Raw genomic sequence first — 24,583 nt, 5'->3', positions numbered from 1 at the left:
CTGAGAGACACCAGCATCAGCCAGCAAGGTCTGGGTCCCAACCTTACAGAACCCCTCTTCCAAGCTCAGACACCAGCATCGATCATGCAGCAGCTTCTCAGAGGTCTAAGTTTCATTTCTTCGGGGACTTTCCTCTAAGTTCCTAATGTTTTCTCGTTCCCTTTGGTCCCTGAGCCCTATGGGCAGTAGCTGCTTCCTGTTGTGTCTATCTTCATGATATTTTAGTTTTGTTTTTATCCTTTATGTTACTTAGTTAACATTTATATCTAGTTATCAATTCTATTAAAGTATTATCTCTGTTCAAATAGTGGTATGGTTTCAGCCTCCCTAGAGAATCCTGAATGCTAAAATAGTCTCATGTAGAATATGATGTTGTTACAGTGACTTTTGTTGAAATGCAATTCTACCTATACTAGCAAGTAAAGTAGACCAAAGAGTCAGAGTAATTTGGTTACAATTACAGAGTATACTTAACTATCACTACAAACTATTCTGCAGTCATTTTTTTAAGGCAAATTTAGAGGGTCTTTTTCTAATTCACATATAATATCTACTGGTATAAAAAAAGCAAGCTCTGTTTTCCCAAATTTTCTACAATAATTATGTACTACTTTGTAATCATAAAAATACAGCAAGTCTAATTTTAACAACAATTCTAACAAAGTCAGATTAAACAAGGATTCAATATCATCCACAGAAAGTAGTACTTGTTTACCTTACCCTAAATACTTAAGGAGACTGAGGGAGTTTTAATCCATTTACTAACTACCCTCTTCCAACCAACAAATTTTTTATACTTTCCTTCTATTCACTACCTTCACTTACACATAAATTGTCCACTCCCACTCATACTTGTGCCTACAAACTCCCACCTGCCTATCCATTTTCTGATTCCCAGCCACATGACCAGTTCTTCTCCACCAACTCATTTGCTTCCTGTCTTGAGGTTAGTCACTTTCTAGATATACAGATAGTATATACAAGAGAGATAAGGCAAACAAGCAATGTTTTTCAGTAGGGTTGAGTTACTTTAAGAGTTCTGGTTGTACCCCTATGTGGGCAGTGTAGTTTGCAGGGACCATTTCTGGTTTGGGGAAGACTCTATGGGAAGTAGACTAAAATTTATTGTGGTTATTAAGTAATCCAGTTTTTCTTCCCTCCTTCGTCTCAAAACAATACTGGCTTCCACTAAGAAAAATCGGTGACAGACAATGGTCTTCTATACACAAATCTAAGAATGGGAATCCTCTGTTTCAGATGTGGACCATACAGAATATTACAGAAATGAAAGACATACATAAGGACAATAAATATCATGACTCTGATGCCATAGGGCTTCTCAGTTTATAAATTAAATGCTAGATATACAGTTATATCCCAAACAATTCTGATTGTAGAATACTGTGCTAAGGAATTACAACACAGTGAGTAAACTGTAGCATAACTTATATTACCTCTTCTCTTTCATCAAACAAAAGTTACACACATATTATTCCTAACCCAATGTCATATAAAGGCTTAACCTAAACATAAATATAGTATTCACAGAGACTTAAAATTTCAGTCAATTACCTTAATATATGAGTGTTTCAGCATTTCATACAACTAAAATATCTTAAGGAAGTCTAATCAGTAGAAAGTGGACGCTAAAGAAACAATAATCATTTTACAAAAAAAAAAAAAAAGCTTTTCTACTGAGAAATAGGACAGTCAGCCTTGACTTGCAAAACGTCAAGTACATAAAAACTACAAAGGTAACTTCATTGTTCATTTTGTCTGTATCTGTGTCTGTGTGTGTGTGTGTGTGTGTGTGTGTGTGTGTGTGTGTGGCATTCCGGAAAATCAGGATTGCTCTTAAGCGTAAGGATTCCTTCATTCCCAATCATGGTTCTGGCAATTTTGTAATCTCTCCTCTCTCTCCTTCTGCCCTCCAAAGCTGGGCAATTATAACCCTTCCTCATCTACGCTGCTGCAACCACAATGACCTCCTCCATTGCTCCTCAAACATACAAGGCAGCCTCCCGCCTTGGATCTTCCTGCACTCCCTCTGTGCCTAAAGAATGCTCAACTACCACTTATCCAATATATGGCTCACTCCCTCATATTTTAAGATCTTCATTCAAATGTCCCCTTTTTTAGTGAAGGCTTCCCTTAGGACTGGCCTGTCTAAAATAACACATACTCCTATTATTTCCTATTCCTCTTCTCTATTTTTCTCCTTAACCCTTATCATATCACTAACAGATACTTATACTATTTTCTTTATTAATTGTCCCTCCACCAAAATGTAAATTCCATGATTACAGGATTTTTACATGTTATGCTCATTGCTATGCCCCAACATTTAGAACAGTGCCTGACAACAGTAGATGCTCAATACGCTAGATGAATAAATGATATGGCTGACTACACAACCACATGTAACTAGCAGGTCCTGCCATCAACACTTCATACTCTAAGATTTCAATTAGCAGATTAGGTTTAGATCATTTTTCACTCTGGGAACCATGACAATCCCTCAGGGGCCAATGTGAAGGTAGAATATGGAAGCCTAAGCCAGCAAAAACAGTCATATATTTATCTGTTTTGCTAATTTGACTTCACATATTAATTGATTGGCAAAACTGATCTGGTGACTTCAAAAATCTGAAACCACAGGGTCGTACACAACAAAACAGTTCCTACTTTTTACATTTCTCATGTTTTATTGTAAATTAGAGAAATCTAGATATTATATTTTTACCATCCCTTAGAAAGAAATTAAAATTAGTATCTTCAGTCTTATTTTGATTGCTACAAAGGCAATCAAAATTTACTACGTTCTAATTAATTTGAGTAGAAAGCAGATTGGCTTTTTTTTTTTTTGAGATGGAGTTTCACTCTTGTTGCCCAGGCTGGAGTGCAATGGCACAATCTCAGCTGACTGCAACCTCTGCCTCCTGGGTTCAAGCGATTCTCCTGCCTCAGCCTCCCGAGTAGCTGGGATTACAGGTGTGAGCCACCACAACTGGCCAATTATTTTGTATTTTCAGTAGAGACACGGTTTCACCATGTTGGCCAGGCTAGTCTTGAACTCCTGACCTCAGGTGATCCACCCGCCTCAGCCTCCCAAGATGCTGGGAGTACAAGTGTGAGTCACCGCACTTGGCCCAGATTAGTCTTTTTAAAAGAAACACAAAGAAGTGTTAATTATGTTGTTTCATGTACAAATTACCACCACACTATACTCAGTTCACTAAATGAAGATTAAAAGCATATCCAAATCCCATTACCACAAAAATTTCAGTAAGCAGAAATATCACTCCATTCCGCCAAATTGCACTACTTGACAAAACAAGCTACAATATTTTATTCTAAATCTCACCCTGAAATTCATTGCAATATAAGGTGACCAGTCTAACTTTTAAAATGTTACATGTTCTAATAAAGAAAAAAAAAAAAGAGCACTCACCTTAATGAAGTTACAGATGGACAAGCCTGTCCATACAAACCCATCTGGCCACAAAGAGAATCTGAAAAGTAAAGAAGAGTTAGTTATCAGATGCTGCAAAGTAAATTAAATTAAACCGTAAGTCTCACTTCAGATTTACTTTAAAACATTCTCAAAACAGAAGTAAAATGCTAAAAGAATCACCCTTATCAGAACACAAACTTACATGAAAGAAAAATGCCACTGAGTCATAAGAGGGATTACACTAAGACAGACAAACATATCAGGAAGCCTACAGACATTATCAGGCGGCATAACAGAAATAGATACACTATAACTGTAACATCTAAAGAAGCTGAGATTTCATAAGATTTAACAAATGATTATGGCTAGTCATAGAGAGTGTCCAAACTGTTTTAGTAGAGTCCTAGGGATTCTAGAAAGATGCCCAAAAGCTACCAGACTTAAGCATGCAGGTTTCAACCCCCAAATAAGTGCCCCACCAAATCTATTCCTCCAGCAAAATAGTGCTACCTTTATTGGTTTTAAATATTCGACTTCACAAAGACTTCATCTAAGAAACAGTTCCACTGTTTAAAAAAAAAAAAAAAGTAGTAATAGTAGTAGTAGTAGTAGTAGCAATAGCAGCAGCAGCAGCAGCAGCAGTAGTAAAGAGAAGCACTGAAACAGAAAGAGCTTTGAATTCCAATTCTAGGTTTTAGGTTCAAATTCTAACAGTGGCACTAATGAGACCTTAAAGAATTTATATAACTTCAATGAACCTCAGTTTCTTCATCTGTAACATGGGGCTAATACCACCTACATAACTTTATTCAAAGGAGATTAAACTCCAAGCTTGTTGTTAGAATTAAATAAATCAACAAATGTAAAAGTGTCTATCAGCACTACTATGGAGCACATGGGAGAGTATCAGTATTTTCATTAGGCAGAAGGATGATCCACAAATGCCTAATGGTAACATAAATGGGATAAGGTAAAATGGGTTTAAGTGTATACATATGCATATACTGCACAAGTGGCGGAACTGTGAGCAACTAAAGAGAGCATGTTCAGTCTGAAGGGATCAGGGCTATTCCCAGTTCTAGTCAATTGTTGCTAGGCAGGAGCATTATACGCCCAGCATTTTAAGAACTTCCAATTTTTCAAGAGAATCAAAAAAAATCCAAAATTTTATCTGTAATCTCTTGATTTTTTATTTTAACTTTTTTTAAAAAAAAAGATGGAGTCTCGCTATGTTGCCCAGGCTGATCTTGAACTCCTGGGCTCAAGTGATCCTCCTGCCTCAGCCTCCCAAAGTGCTAAGCTTACAGGCATAAGTCACTGCACCTGGCCCTGATTTTCATTTCCTAAATACTATGTGGGCCAAACGGAAACTGGATTTTGCTCCAAGCCTGTAACCTTTGGTTTAAAAGGTGATTGAAGTCCCTACATCCAATAATTATCCCGCATACACTGAAGAGAGAGACAGATAAGACATTTCTATTTCTGCCAGAGTGACAGGATGGATGGCTCGATCTCATACCCACTGAAAATAACTAAAACGCTGAGTAAAATATCTTAAAATCTTTACATATAAATCAAAAACTTGACAGAAAATCAGGTATGATCAGAATCCAAAAACTAAGTGAAACAGTGGAAACTAAAAAGGTATGCAGAGTACTGATACCAGCTTTCCTTCACCTTTAGGGCATTATGCAAAGCACTATGAATTCTGGCTTGCAATTCCAAGACCTTATGGGACCCAATGTACAAGATGCAACAACGTTCAGATCTTAACCAAGAGAACTGCCAGGAAAACTGCTTTTTTAACCTTAGCACTTAGGGCTGGTGAGGGGATCCAGGACTATGACAGCAGTAAGGTACAAGAGGCAGCAATGTTCAGTTCTCAACCAAGTAAACTGCCAGGAAAACTACTTTTTTAACCTCGGCACTCGGTGCTGGGAGAGGATCAGGGACTGTGACAGCAGTGCAAGGGTGTCTTCCCTGATATTTTACAACCACAAGCTGATCTTCCCCTATGGTTTTAAAAGCTTCATACCAGCCGGGCACAGTTGCTTAGGCCTGTAATCCCAGCACTTTGGGAGGCCGAGGCAGCCGGATCACCTGAGGTCAGGAGTTTGAGACCAGCCTGACCAATATGATGAAACCTCCGTCTATACTAAAAATACAAAAAACTTAGCCAGGCATGGCGGCATGTGCCTGTAATCCCAGCTACTTGGGAGGCTGAGACAGAAGAATCGCTTGAAGCTGGGAGGCAGAGGTTGCAGTGAGCCAACATCACACCACTGCACTCCAGCCTAGGCAATAAGAGCAAAACTCCGTCTCAGGAAAAAAAAAAAAAAAAAGCTTCATACCTAGAATTTTGTTTAGGGTAGCTCTAGGATGGTTGTATCTCCCACCCAATCTTGATAGCAGCACATGTACATTCTCTCTGGAGGAAATCACCTTTGATCTAAACCTGGAAAAATTCCCACAGGTAAGATCTCAAAATAACTGTACTCATAATTAAAAATCACAAAACCCAGAAAGAAATCAGCCACTCATAGCAAAATACAGCAGAAACATCAGTTAGCACAACAAAACCACAAGGAATTCAGATATAAAAATTACTAGACATCCTTGGGACCAGAGTCCGGCGTGGACAGTCCCTCATCCTGGGAAATGGGGTGTGGCTGAAAAGGCAGCCTTCCCCTCAGCTGTCATGGAATACACTTTCGTGGGGAACCTGGCGCTAACCCACTCAGAGATGACCTGCTTCTGGGTCAGGGTTTTGTACATAGCACAGCAGCTTTATTTAAAAAAAAAAAAAATTACTAGACATCCTTTTCTACTGTTTTACTGTATGCGTGATCTACCTAGTCTTGTATTTTAGTTGCCTATATGTAGATAGATCTCAAATCTTCATCTCTATCGATCTCAAATCTTCATCTCTAGCAGAGATCAATCTCCTGATCTCCAAACAAATATCTAACATTCTGTCCCGGAAATCCCAAATTTACCATGTTTAAAACTGAATTCATCATCTTCTCTTAATATACTTCCTTCCTGGATAAAATGGCACAGCCTTTTCATCTAAGAATGGCTTTCAGGTTTCTAGCTTAACTCTTTACTTTTCGTTAGAGCAGACTAATTTTTTTTCAACTCTTAGTCTCTATGAGGAATTACTTCAGTAAACACTCCTGGCCTCTTAGCCCATTCCTCTCCAAAGAGGTAAATTGGTTAGTACATAGAACTAACTTAACAAAAGAACTGAGTACCAGGGACTCAGACTCTTTTCATTTTTTTGAGATGGAGTTTTCACTCTTGTTGCCCAGGCTGGAGTGCAACGGCGCCAACTCGGCTCACTGCAACCTCCGCTTCCTGGGTTCAAGCAATCCTCCTGTCTCAGCCTCTCAAGTAGACGGGATTACAGGCCTGTACCACCATGCCTGGCTACTTTTTTGTATTTAGTAGACGGGGTTTCACCCTGTTGGTCAGGCTGGTCTTGAACTGCTGACCTCAGGTGATCCACCTGCCTCAGCTGGGATCCCAAAGTGCTGGGATTACAGGCTTGAGCCACCACGCCCAGCCCTCAGTCTCTCTCTTCCCTCTCCATCCAGGATTCTACAAGGCAATGATCTGAGTGTGTCCACTCTGCTGACCCAAACATCCTCTAGGGTGAACTGTCCCATTGACAGATGGGGATGAGGGCCTGCAGAAAGTCAGCCAACTCATTTGGCTCTTAAACCTAAGCCACGTTCTACAATACAGGTTTTATCAAAAACAAAGGCAACTCCTTTGAAAGTTAAACACAGAGTTACCATAAACCCCAGCAATTACGGGCATATATATCTCCAAGAGAATTTAAATGTTCCTACAAAACCATGCACACAAATGACTGGTTGCACACAAATATGCAGCATTACTCATAAAGCCAAAAAGTGAAAATAACCCAAATGCTTGTCAACTAATGAACGGATAAACAAAATATGGTTTATCTAAGTTAATAACCATATAAGACACAATGCAACTTCATTCAGCCATAAAAAGGAATGAAGTATTTTTACATGCTACAACACAGATGAACCTTGAAAGCCTTATGCTAAGTGAAAAAGACACAAAAGACCACATGCTGTATGCTTCCATTTATATAAAATGTCCAGAATAGGCAAATTTATAGAAATGAAAAGTAGACTGGTGGTTGCCAGGAGATGGGGGAAGAGAGGGAGATTGCACATGGGAAGTCACTGCTAGGAGGTTTCTTTTTAGAGTGATGAAAATGGCCTAATTGATAGTGGTAATGGTTGCACAACCTTGAGAATATATTAAAAACTACTGAATTGTACACTTTAAAATGGTGAACTTCACAGTATGTGATTTTTACCTGAATAAAAAGCTAATTTTTTTAAAGGTTATGTCTTGCTTCTTCATCTGTAGGTTCTTATTTCTCAGTCAGTTCAAAACTCAGGCAAGGGAAAATGATCTCATATACTGAATTGTCCAAACATCAACACCCTTAGTACCTCCAATAAGTTACCATTTACTACCAAATTCTAACCTCTAATTATCTTTCTAATCTGCTCTAGCTTCAATGCCTTAGTCCCAGTGTTATTCATTTTTCCTCTAGATCACTGTCCTTAAATGACATCCTGAACCCTAGGCTTATTGACTGAAAGAACAAACATATACCAGTCTTCTCCCTACCCAAGCAACTGAACAACCAACAGGAAATCTCACAAAAGAAGACTAAGGTTCACATTGAAGTCAGGAAATTTCGAAGTCCTCCAAGTCACAAACAAATCTCTGTGGCATCAAGTATAGTTGAACGATAATATTAACTCATTCAATTATATCCATATTTACATGGTTTTATTTGGTGCCAACAGCATAAATCTCCAAATCTTTTGAAAATTATTATGTATCAAGAAAGAGAAGAATGACACAACCAGAATATGAGTACTAAAAGCCAGGCATTAGCTAATGAGTATGCTGCAATACAAGCTATTTACTGTATTATATTCCATTACCAATAGAAAAGCATGGAATTCCTTTTAACATAAGCAGTATTCAAGTATACATTAAACTGAGTTACAAACCATCCACATTTAGGAAGAAGCCATCACAACACACTAACAGTTGTATAATAACATATTATTTGGGGGCATGGAGTGAAATAGAACTAAGTGTTTTGAAAAAGCTCTGAATACGTTCTTTTTGTATTTAAGAGATAGGGTCTTGCTTCGTTGCCCAGGCTGGAGTACAGTGCCCAGATGATAGCTCACTGCAGCCTCGAACTTCTGGGCTCAAGCAAGCCTCTTGCCTCAGCCTCCCTAGTATCTGGGACCACCGGTGCACACCACTGCATTGGGCTAAATTTTTTTTATTTTTTATGTTTTGTAAAAATAAGGTCTTGCTGTGTTGTCCAGGTTGATGTCAAACTTCTGGCCTCAAACGATCCTCCCACCTCAGCCTCCCAAAGCACTGGGATTACAGGCATGAGTGATCACATCCAGCCCGAAATACTTATGAGGTCTCTCCCCTTTCCCACCTATACAGAAATGTAACGCTTTATAATTTACAAAAAACTTACTACCATTCATGACCTTGCGGCTGAAGACTCAAGACTGGAATCCCAACTATTGACAATTACTGTGTGACCCTGGATATGTTAACTTCCCTAAGGCTTAATTTCCTCCTTCATAAGAAAGGAAAAATGCAGTAAATGCCTCAATTACTATGACAGTAGTTTGAATGAAAGCATTAGCGTAACACCAGACAAAGGTAATAATTAAACATTTGTTAAAACTATTACACTCAGGAATGGAAAACCAAACGTTGTATGTTCTCAAAAGTGGGAGCTATGAGGATGCAAAGGAGTAAGAATGATACAATGGACTTTGGGGACTCAGGGGAAAGGGTGGGAGTGGAGTGAAGGATAAAAGACTACACATTGGGTACAGTGTACACTGCTTGGGTGATGGGTGCGCCAAAATCTCAGAAATCACCACTAAAGAACTTATTCATGTAACTAAGCACCACTTGTCCCCAAAAACCTACCAAGATAAAAAAAAATAAAAATTCATTTATTTATTTAAAAAAACTGTTACAGCTCTAGAGATCAAGAAGCTATTCCATTTTTTTTTTACTTCTGAATTCAGCCCTATCTTTCCAAAAGACTTGAAAGTATAAAATTCACTAACATCCATGAAGAAACAAACCCTTTGATTGAAGAAACTTGACTGAACATTGTAGATTATTATACCATTAGTCACAGGTAATCATTAAAGCAGTCGCAGAAATAACCTGTATCCTAATCAACCCAAATAGAAGAAACGTGCCAGAGGGAAGAGTAAAGGGAAAAGAATCCTGATGAGTGAGAAGCAATCAGCTGTTCATCCCAGCTCCTCTAGCTAAACCTGAAGGCAGTGGTACAGCTTGAGCTAAGAAGTCATCTGCTTTCAGAGAGCAATTAAAATCATGAGGATCTTCAATCAGAAGAGAGGCCACATAGATAATTAAGACAAACGATTAAAAAAAAAAAACTTGAGGAAGTTGGACTGCAGACAGCAGCAAGTGATTTAAGAGGGAGAAAAGCAATAGTGTTCAGTGTAGATCAGGAAGGATAAAAACTGAAAAGAGAATACTGGCTTTTAATAGAAGATAATAATACTACATTGGGTGAGTTTTGTGGAATAGTGAAGGCAAAAATTAGCACGGATAGGGGTTAAGAATAAGGAGTGAAAGAAAAATAAAGTTTAGCTACAAATTGTATTAAGTAGAAAGTGTAATAACAGAAGTTATAGATTAAGAATTCAAGAATGGTAAAGAATGTTAGAACTTTCATCACATTATCTCCATTACCCTATTTTAATCTTCATAAATAGAAACAGAAAACAGAAAAGCTTGTCACCATCTGATACGATTTTTATTTCTCCCCCATCAGAATGTGAGCTCCATGTTTCATTCTCTGTTATATTCCCAAAACCTAGTATAAAGCCAGCATTCATATTTTTTCAGTGAATGAATAAACCAGATTCTTCAAAAGTTGGGGGGAAAAAAGAAGCTTTACTTAATACGGTCTTTTGTATCCACCACTTTTCTCTACTTCTAAGCAATTTAGGACCAGTCTGCAGTTAGAAGATGAAGTTAGGTATCCAGAATATATAAATCTTACAACTCAATAACGAGAAGACTAATAATCCAATTTAATAATGGGCAAGAATCTGAACATACATTTCTACAAAGAAGATACATGAATGTCCAATAAATACATGAAAAGATGTTCAGCATAATTAATCACTAGGGAAATTTTTTTTTTTTTTGGAGACGGAGTTTTGCTCTTGTCACCCAGACTGGAGTGCAGCGGTGTGAACTTGGCTCACTGCAGCCTCCAATTCCCGTGTTCAAGTGATTCTCCTGCCTCAGCCTCCCAAGTAGCTGGGATTACAGGCATGTGCCACCATGCTCAGCTAATTTTTTTTGTATTTTTAGTGAGACAGGGTTTCACCATGTTGGTCAAGCTGGTCTCAAACTCCTGATATAAGGTGATCCACCCACCTCGGCCTCCCAAAGTGCTGAGATTACAGGCGTGAGCCACTGTACCCAGCCGGGAAATACAAATTAAAACAAGACACCACTTCATACCCACTAGGATGGCTATAATCAAAAAGACACAAAATAACAAGTGTTGCAAAGATATGAAGAAATTCAAACTTTCATGCATTGCTAGTACAAGTGTAAAATAGTGTTGCTACTTTGGGAAAGTTTGGCAGTTCATCAAAAAGTCAGACATTAAGAGTTACCATATGACCCAGAAATTCTGTACCCAAGAAATGAAAACATACATCCACATAAAAATCTGTATAAGAATGTTCACAGCAGTATTAAATCACAATAGCAAAAAAATGAAAATAGGCCAGGTACAGTAGCTCACACCTGTAATCCCAGCACTGTGGGAGGCCAAGGCAGGCAAATCTCTTGAGCCCAGGAATTCAAGATCAGTCTGGGCAACATGGCAAGATCCCATCTACAAAAAACACAAAATTTAGCTAGGCACTGTGGGTTGTGCCTGTAGTTCTGGCTACTCAGGAGGCTGAGGCAGAAGGATCAATTGAGCCCAAGAGGTGGAGGCTGCAGTGAGCTGTGATCGTGTCACTGCTTTCCAGCTCAGCGACAGAGCAAGACCCTGTTTTGTTTTGTTTTGTTTAAAACATGGAAATAATCCAAATGCCCATCAACTGATGAATGGATACGTTATATCCACATAACGGAATACTGTTTTGACAATAAAAAGGAATAAATATTATAACATGTATAACCCTTAACAACATTATGCTAAGTGAAAGAAACCAGTCATAAAAGATTACGTATAGTAAGATTCCATTTACATCAAACATCCAAAATAGGCAATGTTAGTAATTAGATAGCAGTTTCTTAGGGTTAGCAGTAAGAGAAAAAGTAAATGGAGAATAGGGACTGACTGCTATGAGGTATGGGGTTTCTTTGCAAGGGAGGAGAAAAACATTCTAAAATTAGACTGTAGCAATGGTTGCACAACCCTGTGAATACACTAAAAAACACTGAATTTTACACTTTAGGTGAACTGGATAGTATGTGAATTATATCTCAACAAAGCTGTTAGGAAAAAAAATAAGTTCAGAACCACCACACACAAATGTTTTTATTCCTGCTTCCTGCTGCTTCTCTCACTAGTGCCACAGGATCCACTTCCAAACCCCACAGCTGGAACAGCGAAGGGAGAGTAAAAGTAACTACCTCACCAGAACACAACTCTAGAAAAAACAATTACTTACAAATCTATAACCCCTTGAACCATTCAATAGTTTTCTGGTGGCCTCCACTATTTTCAAACCATACTGTTTATTTACTAAACACATTTAATGAAGATACATGTACGGCCAATAAAAAAGTTTCATACACCTGAAAAAATTATCAAGGAAACTACTAATATCTACAAATCGACTACTTAGGCTATACCCCCCTCTCCTCCTAAAACAAGACCAGGGCCAGGAGGAGACTAACAGAATACGAAAAAAATTAGCTTTGGCTTTTAAAGACTGTTTTAACAGTAGGAAGTATATGTAACTGCCTCTTTTCCTCCGTATTTTAGGACTAGTGTCAATAAAACAGGTGGTGAGTGTGGGGAAGGGGGGCTTCCTGGCCAAACATCACACAGCTATAACTTCTTCCAAACCCCAAACCTTACTTCCTGCAATTTATGTAAACAGATCACAGGCCACCCTCTTCAAACTAAATCATAACCCAAGCAAATAGCACAAGATTCTATTTCTGGGTCTGTCATTAACTCACTAGATAATCCTGAGGCTTCAGTCTCTCTACTTTGCTCAAAAACTTAACTACCTCATATCTGGTCCCAAAATCTTATCATGTGGTCTAATGAAGACTTTCCCAATTTACAGATTTATTTTTACTGAGAACCTGACAAAGGTATATGAAATTAGATCACATTGTATGTTTAAATACTGAAATTATATGGTATATGAAATTAGATCACATTATACGTTTAAAGGTATATGAAATTAGATATATGAAATTAGAGGTATATGAAATTATATCACATTATATGTTTAAAGGTACATGAAATTAGATCACATTATATGTTTAAACCACCTTTATTGAATATACACGAAATATGAAAAATCCAAAAGATTATCTACTAAAAAATGCTGAACTCTTACATTTTAAGCAACATTTAAAGGTATTCACTAAACAAAGATAGAATAAGCTTTTGGAGGGCTAAAGGCTATGAGGCTTTAAATTTGAACTCAGTTATATTTAGAAAACCAAGATGCCACTTCTCTGGATCCTGTATCTTTATCTTGGGCATTTGATTCATGTGCTTTGCCTGGTGTAATTCAAAGCAACAGATCCTACCCATGTTGCTGAAAACTCCACTGAATCTAACAGAACTTACTGGCTGTCAGAGGAATAAAATGCTGTACTGAAACTGAAACGATAGGAAGCCATAAAGTCTCCACTGCCAGAGATGTTTAACAAAATAAAAATTACCTGCCTTGTTCCCAAAGTCAGTAAACAAACCACTACTGACTTTATAATCATTTCTATCCCATTCCTGGAAATCCTGATTTAGGTGAAACTTGGGAAATCTAGTAATTAAAAGTTATCTCAGGTGATGCTGATGTAGTCTGATTACTGGTTTAGGACAAGGGTAGCAGAAACGTTTCATATCATTTGTCAATAATGCTCAATAGGTAGCAGCTGCCTTAAGTGCTACAAAGAGAAAATAATGTCTAAACACAACCAGAAATTAGTAGTCTGCCAAGGACATGGTGATGGGGAATCGGTAACATGCAAATCATTTATCTGTCATCCCTGATTCAGTTAGACCACTGAATGGACGGTTTGCTAGGAGACTTTTGAGGTAAGAAGAGATCCAGGTCTGGATTATTTACTTGTAACTGGCAGAAGCTCCAGCTGACTCTAGAAAGGTAGGAAACAGAAGAATAGACCTGGTATATGTACCAGGACTCTTCAAAAGTACTTATTAAGCACCCAGTATTATAAAGAAAAAGAAGACAGTATGACTTTTGCTCTCCAGATGTTTATAATCTTGTTGGAGAAATGAAAATTCTACATAACATAAAGGTGGGTTTTTAAAATAAAGCAAATAAAAATATTTTTGTGCCACTTTGGATAATAGTGGGAGCCAGTGGAAGAATTGAGTGACAGGCCAATAACAGTCAAGTATGAACTGACTCAAGAGGAAACCAAATGTGGGTTCTTGATCAGTACATGATTAAAGAGATGTATGAAGAAGATTCCACTGTCATCATTTTCCAGGAAAAAAAAAAAAATGGGAGACTTTATCATCAAGGCATGATGTACTGGAGGACAAATAATCCACTTCATGTTGTTTCTGCAGGCATCTGTCCCTACCACTGGAATGCTGGCTCCTAGCGGGCCATGTACACATCGAATTAACTTTTTATCTCCCATAACACCTAGGACATGTTCTACACATAATACTCCAAAATGATTGCTGAATTGTCATAAAAGAAGAAAAAATCTAGCAGATATTTCAAAAGGAACAGAATTTGGTACAGATTAGAGACGTGAAGGGCCAAAGGAGTCAAATTATCCAAAAGGGGGGAGAGTGGGAAGTGGCTATCATTCAGTTAAAGGAGATTTAAGAAATATAACAACCAAATGCAGTGTATATACCTTATCTGGATCTTGAGTCAACTAAAAACCAACTGTAAAGAGATGTTTTTAAAGAATCAGGACATTTTATTATGAACTAGATATTAGATGACACCTAAAAATATTGTCTATTGTCTACTGTATCATCAGATACAATGATGGCATGGGTTATATAATATCTACATTTTCTTAAAGATGCATACTGACATAGGGATGAAAAGACAGTGTCTACGATTTTCTTTGAAATACTTAAAAAAGAAAAAAAGATATTTGAGGCATATGTGGCACCTATCTTAATTTGATGAATCTCAATGACGGGTAAAGGGGGGTTCTTCATATTTTATACACTTCTGAATATACTCAAAAGGGCAGTTGGACTAAACTTGTTTGGTGTTAGTTGCTCAACAATAGCAATAGATAATTATTTTTCTTTCTCAGATTTCAGGAAGCTAAGGATGACTAGTACTTCTGAGAAAACAGCCTAGACTCAATCAGAAGAAAATGGGCATTCGTTAGTTAGCTCTACTAATAGGAAATCTCTCTGAATCTACTCAAAGAACTTGTAAATTAAGATGAGAACTGAATATGAGCCAAGAGAGTGACTCAGCTGCTAAAAAGAAACAAAATGCAATCTTAGGCTTCATCAGAAGAACAGTATCCAGAAAAGGAGTGTAACAGTACCATGTACTCCTCACTAGCTAGTTCACAACTGGAGTATTGTATTCTGGGGGTTTTTTAATATAGAATTTAAAAATCATCACCTATGGAGGGAAACGTGTTCTGTTTTGAGCACCAAATTTTAAGAACACTTACAGGACAGAATCCTTGGAAGGAGGGATATCAAACTAGTGAGGGATCAGAAACCAAATGTCAAGTGTATAATGACTGAAGAAACTGGGTGTGCAAGTGTATAATGACTGAAGAAACTGGGTGTGTTTAGCTTGGAAAAGAAAACACTTTCTAGCCTTCCACCTCACCTCTACCATACAGACCAGTGTGTAATATTTTCCAGAGGATTTCAAGAGTTGTTAATGCACACTCCATAATTACAGAAGATTGAGATAAACACTTTCTTTCCTCTAAATGACTTAGAGTGTTCAATATCCTAAAATGCTTTAATGTCCATGAAAATGATGATCAGTATTTCTCAAATAGGACCATTCCTTCATTCATTTAACAAATATTTATTAAGCACCAATTATTAGCCAACCACTCCTCCAGGTGCTTGGGATACAACAATGAACAGTTTTAATCTCCTGGAGGATAGTCTGGGGAACAACCAAGCTGGGTCTCTATTCCTCTAACTCACATTGTGCTTCCTCATTTCTAAGTCTTTGACTATGCTCTCAGCCTTGAATGCTCCACGTCTAATCTTAATCCAAACACTATCTCATCCACGAAGTTTTTTTCATCATCATAAGCAAAAACACTCCCTCTTCTCAGTAAACCCATAGCTCTTAGTACCTGTACCCATTTCTTGCTAACAGACTATGCCTCTTAATTACCTTTGGATCTCTCACAATATCCAGGACAGTGTCTTGCATGCACAGGTACTCAAGAGATATATGCTGAACAATCACCTTGAAATAACTGAAGGATTATCTTGTGAAAGAAGGCAGACTAGGTCTCTACTGTTCCACAGGAAGAACTAAGAAAAAGAGATAACATTAGATGCAAATTCTGCCTCAATTACAACTAACAACAAACAGGTTACCTTACAGCTATGAGTGACCAAAGGTGTTCCAAAAGGCCAAATGACTATATATCAAGTGTTTTAGCAATCTATTTCACTAATCTCAATGATTAACTCTTAAAATTCTAGGAACCACTATATATATATAAAAACACATAATATATAGTGCATTATATATTCTATATAATATATATTATATATTGTGTATATTATAGTGCATGTATATACAGTGTATATATAGTATATATAGTGTGTATATATCTATCACTGTATTAGACAAAACTATCTGTAGTAATACTAAAATTCTTAAAATTAAGTTTAAACATGCAACATCTTTTATTAGTACAGTGATGCATCGCTTAACAACAGGGATACTTTCTAAGAAACGTGTTGTTAGGCGATTTCATCGTTGTACAAACGTCACAGAGTGTACTCCCACAAACCTGGATGGTAGAGCCTACTACACACCTAGGTTACACGATACAGCCTATTGCTCCTAGTTTACAAGCTTGAATGGCATGTTACTGCACTGAATATGCTAGGCAACTGGAATACAAAAGTATTTGTGTATCTAAACACAGAAAAGGTACAGTAAAAATACTGTATAAAAGATGGTATGCCTGTATAGGACACTTACAATGAATGGAGCTTGCAGGACTGGCAATTGCTCAGAGTGAGTGATGAGTGACTGTGAAGGCCTGGGACATTACTGTACACTACTGTAGACACTGTACACACAGACTACCCTAAATTTATTTTTTTAATTACACTACAAGATTGTGATGGCTTTGAGGTCACTAGGCAATACAAATTTTTCAGCTCCATTATAACCTTATGGGACCACCACTGTATATACATATATGTGCCCCACAGTTGACCAAAACGTCATTATGTGGCACATGGCTGTATAATGGCTATATAATAATGCCTATTACGTATCACGCACAACGTTAAAAATAGACGATAAGAGACAAAAAGACACTGTCTCTATCCTGGAAGAATCAATACAATGTTGTTTGCTAATGTTCCCAAAGCAAACCTGATATAAATCTGAATGCCCAGGTCATCTACCTGAGTAACAAATGCTCCTTAGATGAGGAAATTCCTTAGATTTTCAATATTTTGCAATCAGAGAAATAACTATGAAGCCATCAGTTTCCCTTAAAGCCATCTATTCACATCCCTAAATCCATTAAGTTCTTTGAACTAGCTACTCATTCTGCCTTTCTAGTCAAAAAGTAGAAAACAGAAGAAATCACAGGATACTTCCAGACGCCAAGGACATCTCTGATTTTTTCTCCCAAACTAAAAGCTGTAGTCTTTGCTGGCAGGGACCCTGCCTTAGTCGTGTCCCCAGTATTTAGCAGTGCCCAGAACACAGCAAGAGTGAACAAATGAGCAAGCGAATGAGTAAGAGACATGAATGAGTCCAATGTACATGGATGAAAAACAGTACCTTAAAGAAGCTCTAACCATTTGTTTTTTTATTAGAAATCTGCCAAGGAATGGAAGCATATAAGTGGATCCTTAAGTTAGTTTTCAGGATTTAAATTGGGAGTGCTATTTCTAGGTCATTTATTGATAAACAACTACTGTAAGTAAACTTAAGGTCCTGTTTGCTTCTAGGGGACTAAAATTAATTTCTCGATCAGCAGAGCTAAATGACCAAATTAGAATGCAAAGAAAAACCCAAACCACTTAATACACGCACAACTTGATCCATAAGATAATCAATAACTTACCAAACTGATTTGTTAATAAACTTCGTAGAAAGCAAAACAACTTCATAGCATCAAGTGTTTAAACTGCTCTTCAAAAGTCCTAAAATCAGGCCAGGCACTGTGGCTTACACCTGTAATCCCAGCACTTCGCGAGGTGGATCACACGTGGTCTGGAGTTCTAGACGAGCCTGGCCAACAAGGTGAAACCTCGTCTGACTAAAAATACAAAAATTAGCCAGGCGTGAGGGCGGGTGCCTGTAATCCCAGCTACTTGGGAGGCTGAGGCAGGAGAATCGCTTGAATCCACGAGGTTGAGGTTGCAATGAGAGAAATCACACCACTGCACTCCAGCCTGGGAGACGGAGTGAGACTCCATCTCAAAAAAAAAGTCCGAAGATCCACGTTTTTCCAAATTCTCACTTGAACCATAAAAATCAAACTGTATAGGTTTTCCTTGAGTACAAAAATGATATATGGTCACTGCAGAGAGCTTAGAAAATATATACAGGTTCAAAGAAGAAAATTTAAATTACCCATTACGATGCATTCTCTCCCAGTCTTTTTTTTCCATGCAGATATAACTTCTTTACATACTGTTACTCTTCCTAACCACCAGGCAACAGACAACACATCTCCCACTGTGGCAGTAACCTAGGCATCCTTAGTAGAATCATCTTCCAGGGATACTTTCTCAGTGTCTAAATTTTACAGATGTGTACTTACATAAAACAAGACCAATCTGCTATTGAATAACCCTTTAAAGTTTCCCTTAACTCCTGAATTCTACAAAGACAAAGAATGCAGATTCAAGTAAAAATGCTCCAATGACTAGAAATGGACCTAAATTTAACAAGGGAAGAAACTGCTCCCATTGGTTTTATGTACCCTAAGTCTGATATTATCATATGTTCTGCTCCAAGTAGGCCAGGTCCTTTGTGGTCTACAACCTTCCATTTTTACCTCAAAAATCCAGAGTAAGTTCCTCCCCAAAACTTTGTCAGTTTTATACTAAGAGTACGAAACAAGGAGAATGCAGGGTCTGAGTTCCAGTGTCTGCTCCACTACTAAATAATTGAGTGGCACTGAATCCTAGCTTCTATCTCATTTTCTCCATTTGTCAATAGGAATATCACTACTATTAACACATATCACAAGGCTGTTATAAGGCTCCAAAATCCAACAGATCAAACACTTTTGAAAAAATATTATTCAAATGTAAGGTGGAAATCTTTTGAAAATACACATCCCCTATAATAAAACACAACTTCCTCTGATATACAAAGGTGCCATTTCTGACGCTGATGGCTACCCACGTATACAAAGTGGCACGATACCATCAACAGTTCTGTACACAGGGCAGACAAATAAAGTTCATAAACTCACAGACTCAACTACCCTAGCAGAAAGAGACACCATGTATCATTTACCTCCTGCCATGACAGTCTGCTCCATCTTCATTCAGAAAAGTCAACCTGACCCTGATTGCTGCATGTTTGACCGTTGTGCCTGTAATTACCCAAAATTTGATGGCCAAGCCACAGAAACTTTTTTAAGTTAACTTTAATAATTTAATAAGCACCCATGTACCCATCAGCCAAAATCTAGAATCTTTATGATAACCTACTTCCATCATATTGCAATCCCCTCTTTCTGTAAGCAAACAATTTGCAACAGTTAGTGAGTTCTAGCAGTCTTTCCTTTGTTATACATTCCTCTCACAAATCTGTTTCAACACAATAGTACTAATTAGAAACAAGGGCTATTGATGGTGACGAAAGTCAGGCCCCAATCTTAAAAAAAAAGATGATTCCAATTTACAAGGTTTTTAATAAGGTCACACTGGCACCATACTCTACCAATCAATCAGAAGATCAATCTTATTTCCTTAGTAACCACTATACCACTGAGGAGGACTCTAGGTAGGAGAATTCCATTAGAACTTTTTGTTTTATACTCCAGGTGAAAACTGACTGAAAGTCAGTTTACTGGGTATAGTCTCCTTGACACAGGCTCATCCTAGAATAGCTGGCCAACTCTATGGAATCCAGACTCTCTACATTGATCTGAAAACAATGAAAAACAGACATCATGCAGTTTCTGGAGAGACTCTAAAAAATCCCACCCAGAACTGGCCTGGTGGCTCATGCCTGTAATCCTAGCACTTTGGGAGACCAAAAAGGGAGGAAGAGGCCAAGAGTTCAAGACCAGCCTAGGGAGCCAGTACAGTCAGATCTTGTCTGAATTAAAGATAAAAAATAAATCAGCCAGGTGTGGTGGTATGCACCTCTAGTTCCAGCCACTTGGGGAGCTAAAGGCAGGAGATTACTTGAGCCCAGCAGTTGGAGGTTGCAATGAGCTCTCATGGAGCCACTATACTCCAGCCTGGGTGACACAGCGAGATCCTGTCTCAAAAAAATAAAATTTCCCACCCAAAGACCCAGCCATCTTCAAATAGTTAGCATTCAATTCAGAACAGAGTTCTCTAAGCCTATGTTCTAAAAACAGTTCCTCTATTGCACCCTAAGTTTGAGTCCCACTCTACAAATATGACTATTTCATCAATTGATGATGGGAAACAAGTCAGACAGTGTGGTATTAATGTAGGTCCAATTACATCAAAATCAAATCGCTTTAGATTCATGGTAAAAATTCTTAGAGCAACCAAGTGGCTTAGTAATTATTAGAAACTAGGCCTTTATTAATAGTCTCAAAGTCAGAGCTCTTATTTAATATGGTCCTAATTATCTCATATCACATATTCATACTTATCCTTTTTTCTTTATTATTATTTTATTGTGAGACAACGTCTCACTCCCTTGCCCAGACTGGAGTGCAGTGGCAGGATCTTGGCTCAGCCTCCTAGGTTCAAGCGATTCTCCTGCCTCAGCCTCCCAAACAGCTGGGATTACAGGCACCCACAACCATGCCCAGCTGATTTTTGTATTTTTAGTAGAGAAAGGGTTTCACTATGTGGACCAGGCTGGTCTCAAATTCCTGACCTCAAGTGATCTGCTTGCCTCAGTCTCCCAAGGTGCTAGGTTTACTGGCATGAGTCACCGTGCCAGGTCACCTTTCCTATATTTTAATCTTGTTATAGTACTAAAGTTTGACACTGTATGAGTCTCGTTTCCTTTTTGTTTCATCTGTTTTGTCCTGATCCCATAGAACAATAAGAAGATCCCAAGAAGAATTGAAAGACATCACATTCTCAGGTTATCAGTTGATATACACGTCAAATAGAATAGCAGCCAAAGGTACCTAACTACAAAAGGTTACTTAAAATAAGCAGAATGTCATTGTTATAAATATAAAAACAACATCTGGTTCCATATAACAAAGCTATTTCCATATCCCAACAGATGGCCCACAGTAATAATGCTCTGCTGATCTGGTTATAACAAATTCTATTAAATCAAAAATCCTGTACAGCAGATGCCTTTTCCAATTTCAGAGTAAGTCAATCTCTTTAACCAAAACACTATGCTTTGGTTCTTATTTGTGCACTAAAATCACGTTACGCCAATTAAGATGGTCAAATTTTGTGACAGTTGTTATAAAATGCCACTGTGTTTTCTGGGTTTTGGAGTGGAAGAGGTAAAGAGTAACTCCCTCCAGAACTGAAAGGCTAACTGTTCAAAATGGAAAACAAAAATTCACAGTTAAAGGAAGGCTGAGGAGAGAGGTAAAAGTGAGCTTTAGCTGTCTCAAGCCAAGGTTTCTGAATAGTGGCAACGTGGAAAGCTATGTGACTAACAAAGCCAACAGTGAAGAACAGTGAAAATAATGTAATTTCTGAGCTGAGAAGCTTTAAGCAGGGACAAACAAAAAAATGTCTAAACAACATGTATCTTTGTACGCTGTAGTGGTAAGTCCACTTTTAACAGAAAAGTGGATGTGATGTCAACTTAAAATTGCTGTTTAACTGTTTCCCCAACTACATTCGAAATCAAATCTTCATATTCTGGTCACGTCCTTACTTGAAATATTATCCTCTATTAATTCATAACACAGTAAACAGAACGGTGTAGTGATTAACAGCCACGGAGTTCTGAAAATAGACTGCAAAGGTTCAAATCCTGGCTCTTTCCATTCCAAGCTATGTTCCCTTAGTCAAATTACTTAACCTCTCTGTGCCCATTTCCTCATCTGTAAAACCACCATCTTTATAAAATTTATAACTAAAATAAATTTATAAAATCTACAATATATTTATAAAATATATTCATAAAATTTATAAAATATTAAGGGTTTTAAGATATGGATAATGAATGTAGAGTACTTAGAACACTTTTAGGCATATAGTAAGGCCTCAAAAAATGTTAGCTATTATTATCATTATCATCACATGAACTCCATGAGAGTTCTGAAAGAAAAGAAACATGAAATGATAATTTGTCTGAAACGCAGAACAAATAAGCAGCAGAATCCACGGAAAAAAAATCTTCATTTTAAGTCCGGAAGAAAATCAGTGGGCTGAGTACAGTGGCTCACGCCTGTAATCCTAGCATTTTGGGAGTCCAGGAGTTCGAGACCAGCCTGGGCAACATAGCAAAACCACTTCTTTACAAAAAATACAAAAATTAGCTAAGCATAGTGGTGCACATCTATAGTCCCAGCTACTTGGGGGGGCTGAGGTGTGAGGATCACTGGGGCCCAGGAGGTTGAGGCTACAATGAGCCATGATCACACCACTGCCCTCCAGCCTGGGCAAGAGTGAGACCCTGTCTCAAAAAAAAAAAGTGATTCTTTGAGTAAATACATTTTCCAGTCCCTCTAGGTCTCCAGGAGATTACATGAGGATGCTTTAAGTTAAAACAGCAGCATAGAGTAGTGGAAACAGCACAGATATGAACTAAGAAGACTCACTTGCTCCACCAATTACTTAGGTGTACAACCCTAAGCAAGTCACCTAAACTTCAAATTGCTCATCTTAAGATGTTCTGACTTTATCACAGGGTTGTTGAGACCAAATGAGAGAATGTATGAGAAAATGTATATAAACCAATAAAACACTATATGAATGTTCAAGGGCCATGTCTTATTCATCTTTATATCCCCAATGCCTAGCAAAATGCATGGCAGAGGTTATAATCTAAAAGAAGGCCATGGGAGGGGGGTTGGCAGGGCGAAGATTCAATGAAAATGGGGAGGAGTTTAAAAGAATTAACAAACTTGGCCAGGCGCGGTGGCTCACACCTGTAGTCCCAGCACTTTGGGAGGCCGAGGCAGGCAGACCACTTGAGGTCAGGAGTTCAAGACCGGCCTGGCCAACATGGTGAAACCTCATCTCTACTAAAAATGCAGAAATTAGCCAGGGATGGTGGTGCATGCCTGTAATTCCAGCTACTGGGGAGGGTGAGGTAGGAGAATCGCTTGAACCTGAGAGGCAGAGATTGCAGGAGCCAAGATGGTGCCACTGCACTCCAGTTTGCGCGAGAGAAACTCCATCTAAAATAATAATAATAATAATAAAAGAATAAGAAACTCAAATGCCCATCAACTAAAGCAATGGATATCAACATAGTATATCCATACAGTGGAATAATATTTGGCAATAAAAAGGAATGAAATACTGATACATGCTACATGGATGAGCCTTGAAACATGCTAAGTGAAAGAAGTCAGACATAAAAGACCGTAGGCTGTACGAAATGCCCACAACAGGCACTTGGAATTATCAACATCTCTACAAGATGTTAGGTACATTAGTGGCTGCCTGGAGGTGGGGGTATGGGGAGTGACTGCTGATGTGTACAAGGCTCCTTTTTGAAATGCTATCCTAAAAATGACTGTGGTGATGGTTGCACAACTCTGTGAATACACTAAAAACCATTGACTTGTATACTTTAAATGTGTGAATGAAATGGTACGTGAATTATATTTCAAGAAAGCTTTTTTTTTTTTTTTTTTTTGCCGCCACCTCGCCCGGCTAGTTTTTTGTATTTTTTTAGTAGAGACGGGGTTTCACCGTGTTAGCCAGGATGGTCTCGATCTCCTGACCTCGTGATCCGCCCGTCTCGGCCTCCCAAAGTGCTGGGATTACAGGCTTGAGCCACCGCGCCCGGCCCAGCTTTTTTTTTTTTAAGAGTAATAAAAGTTTAAGGAGAGAAGCATTAAAGTATAGAATCACCAGCTTTGGAACATAAGTTTGTTTCTTTTTAAAAGGAAATACTAAGAATTACCATACCAGATCCTAATGTCTCTACAAATCCTGTGAAAAACATATCTGGCATCTATTCTTACCCTTCCTTTCAAATTTCTCTCTAAGGTTACAAATTATCTCCTCTGGTTTCATTCAATTGTCTTTTCATTGTAGCCACTGCTTCTGAACTTCTACTCTGCATTTGAAACTGTCAAACTCCACCTTTGTAGAAAATCTTCCTTGGCTTCTGTGAAACTGATGCACTTTCTGGTTCTTCTCAGAATGCTATCAGCCTATTACAGGACCCAAAATTCCAAACCTCAAAGCTCTTTTTTCATTATACTACTATCCTCCCAAAACACATCTATTTTACCACCATCTATATCCCTGGTCAA

The 24,583-nt window shown here is 38.1% G+C and overlaps 1 protein-coding gene across 4 annotated transcripts in view; it reads right to left on the bottom strand.

The window, feature by feature from the left end:
- The window catches only part of FOXJ3 (forkhead box J3), a 150,072-nt gene that overhangs the window by 122,536 nt on the left and 2,953 nt on the right, over positions 1–24,583 (bottom strand). For 3 of the 4 annotated variants that reach the window (XM_007979185.3, XM_007979190.3, XM_007979186.3), the window contains exon 2: positions 3,452–3,512. In XM_007979185.3, the coding sequence (XP_007977376.1) occupies positions 3,452–3,495 (44 nt within the window). In that variant the 5' untranslated portion in view covers positions 3,496–3,512. Of the gene's footprint in view, positions 1–3,451; positions 3,513–16,137; positions 16,281–24,583 lie in introns of those variants that run through there. The other variant, XM_007979187.3, reaches the window with a different exon arrangement.

This window comes from Chlorocebus sabaeus, chromosome 20 (assembly GCF_047675955.1).
Source record: "Chlorocebus sabaeus isolate Y175 chromosome 20, mChlSab1.0.hap1, whole genome shotgun sequence".
NCBI classification, from domain to species: domain Eukaryota; kingdom Metazoa; phylum Chordata; class Mammalia; order Primates; family Cercopithecidae; genus Chlorocebus; species Chlorocebus sabaeus.
The sequence above is the reverse complement of the archived record's forward strand: the minus strand, read 5'-3'. Positions and strand labels throughout refer to the sequence as shown.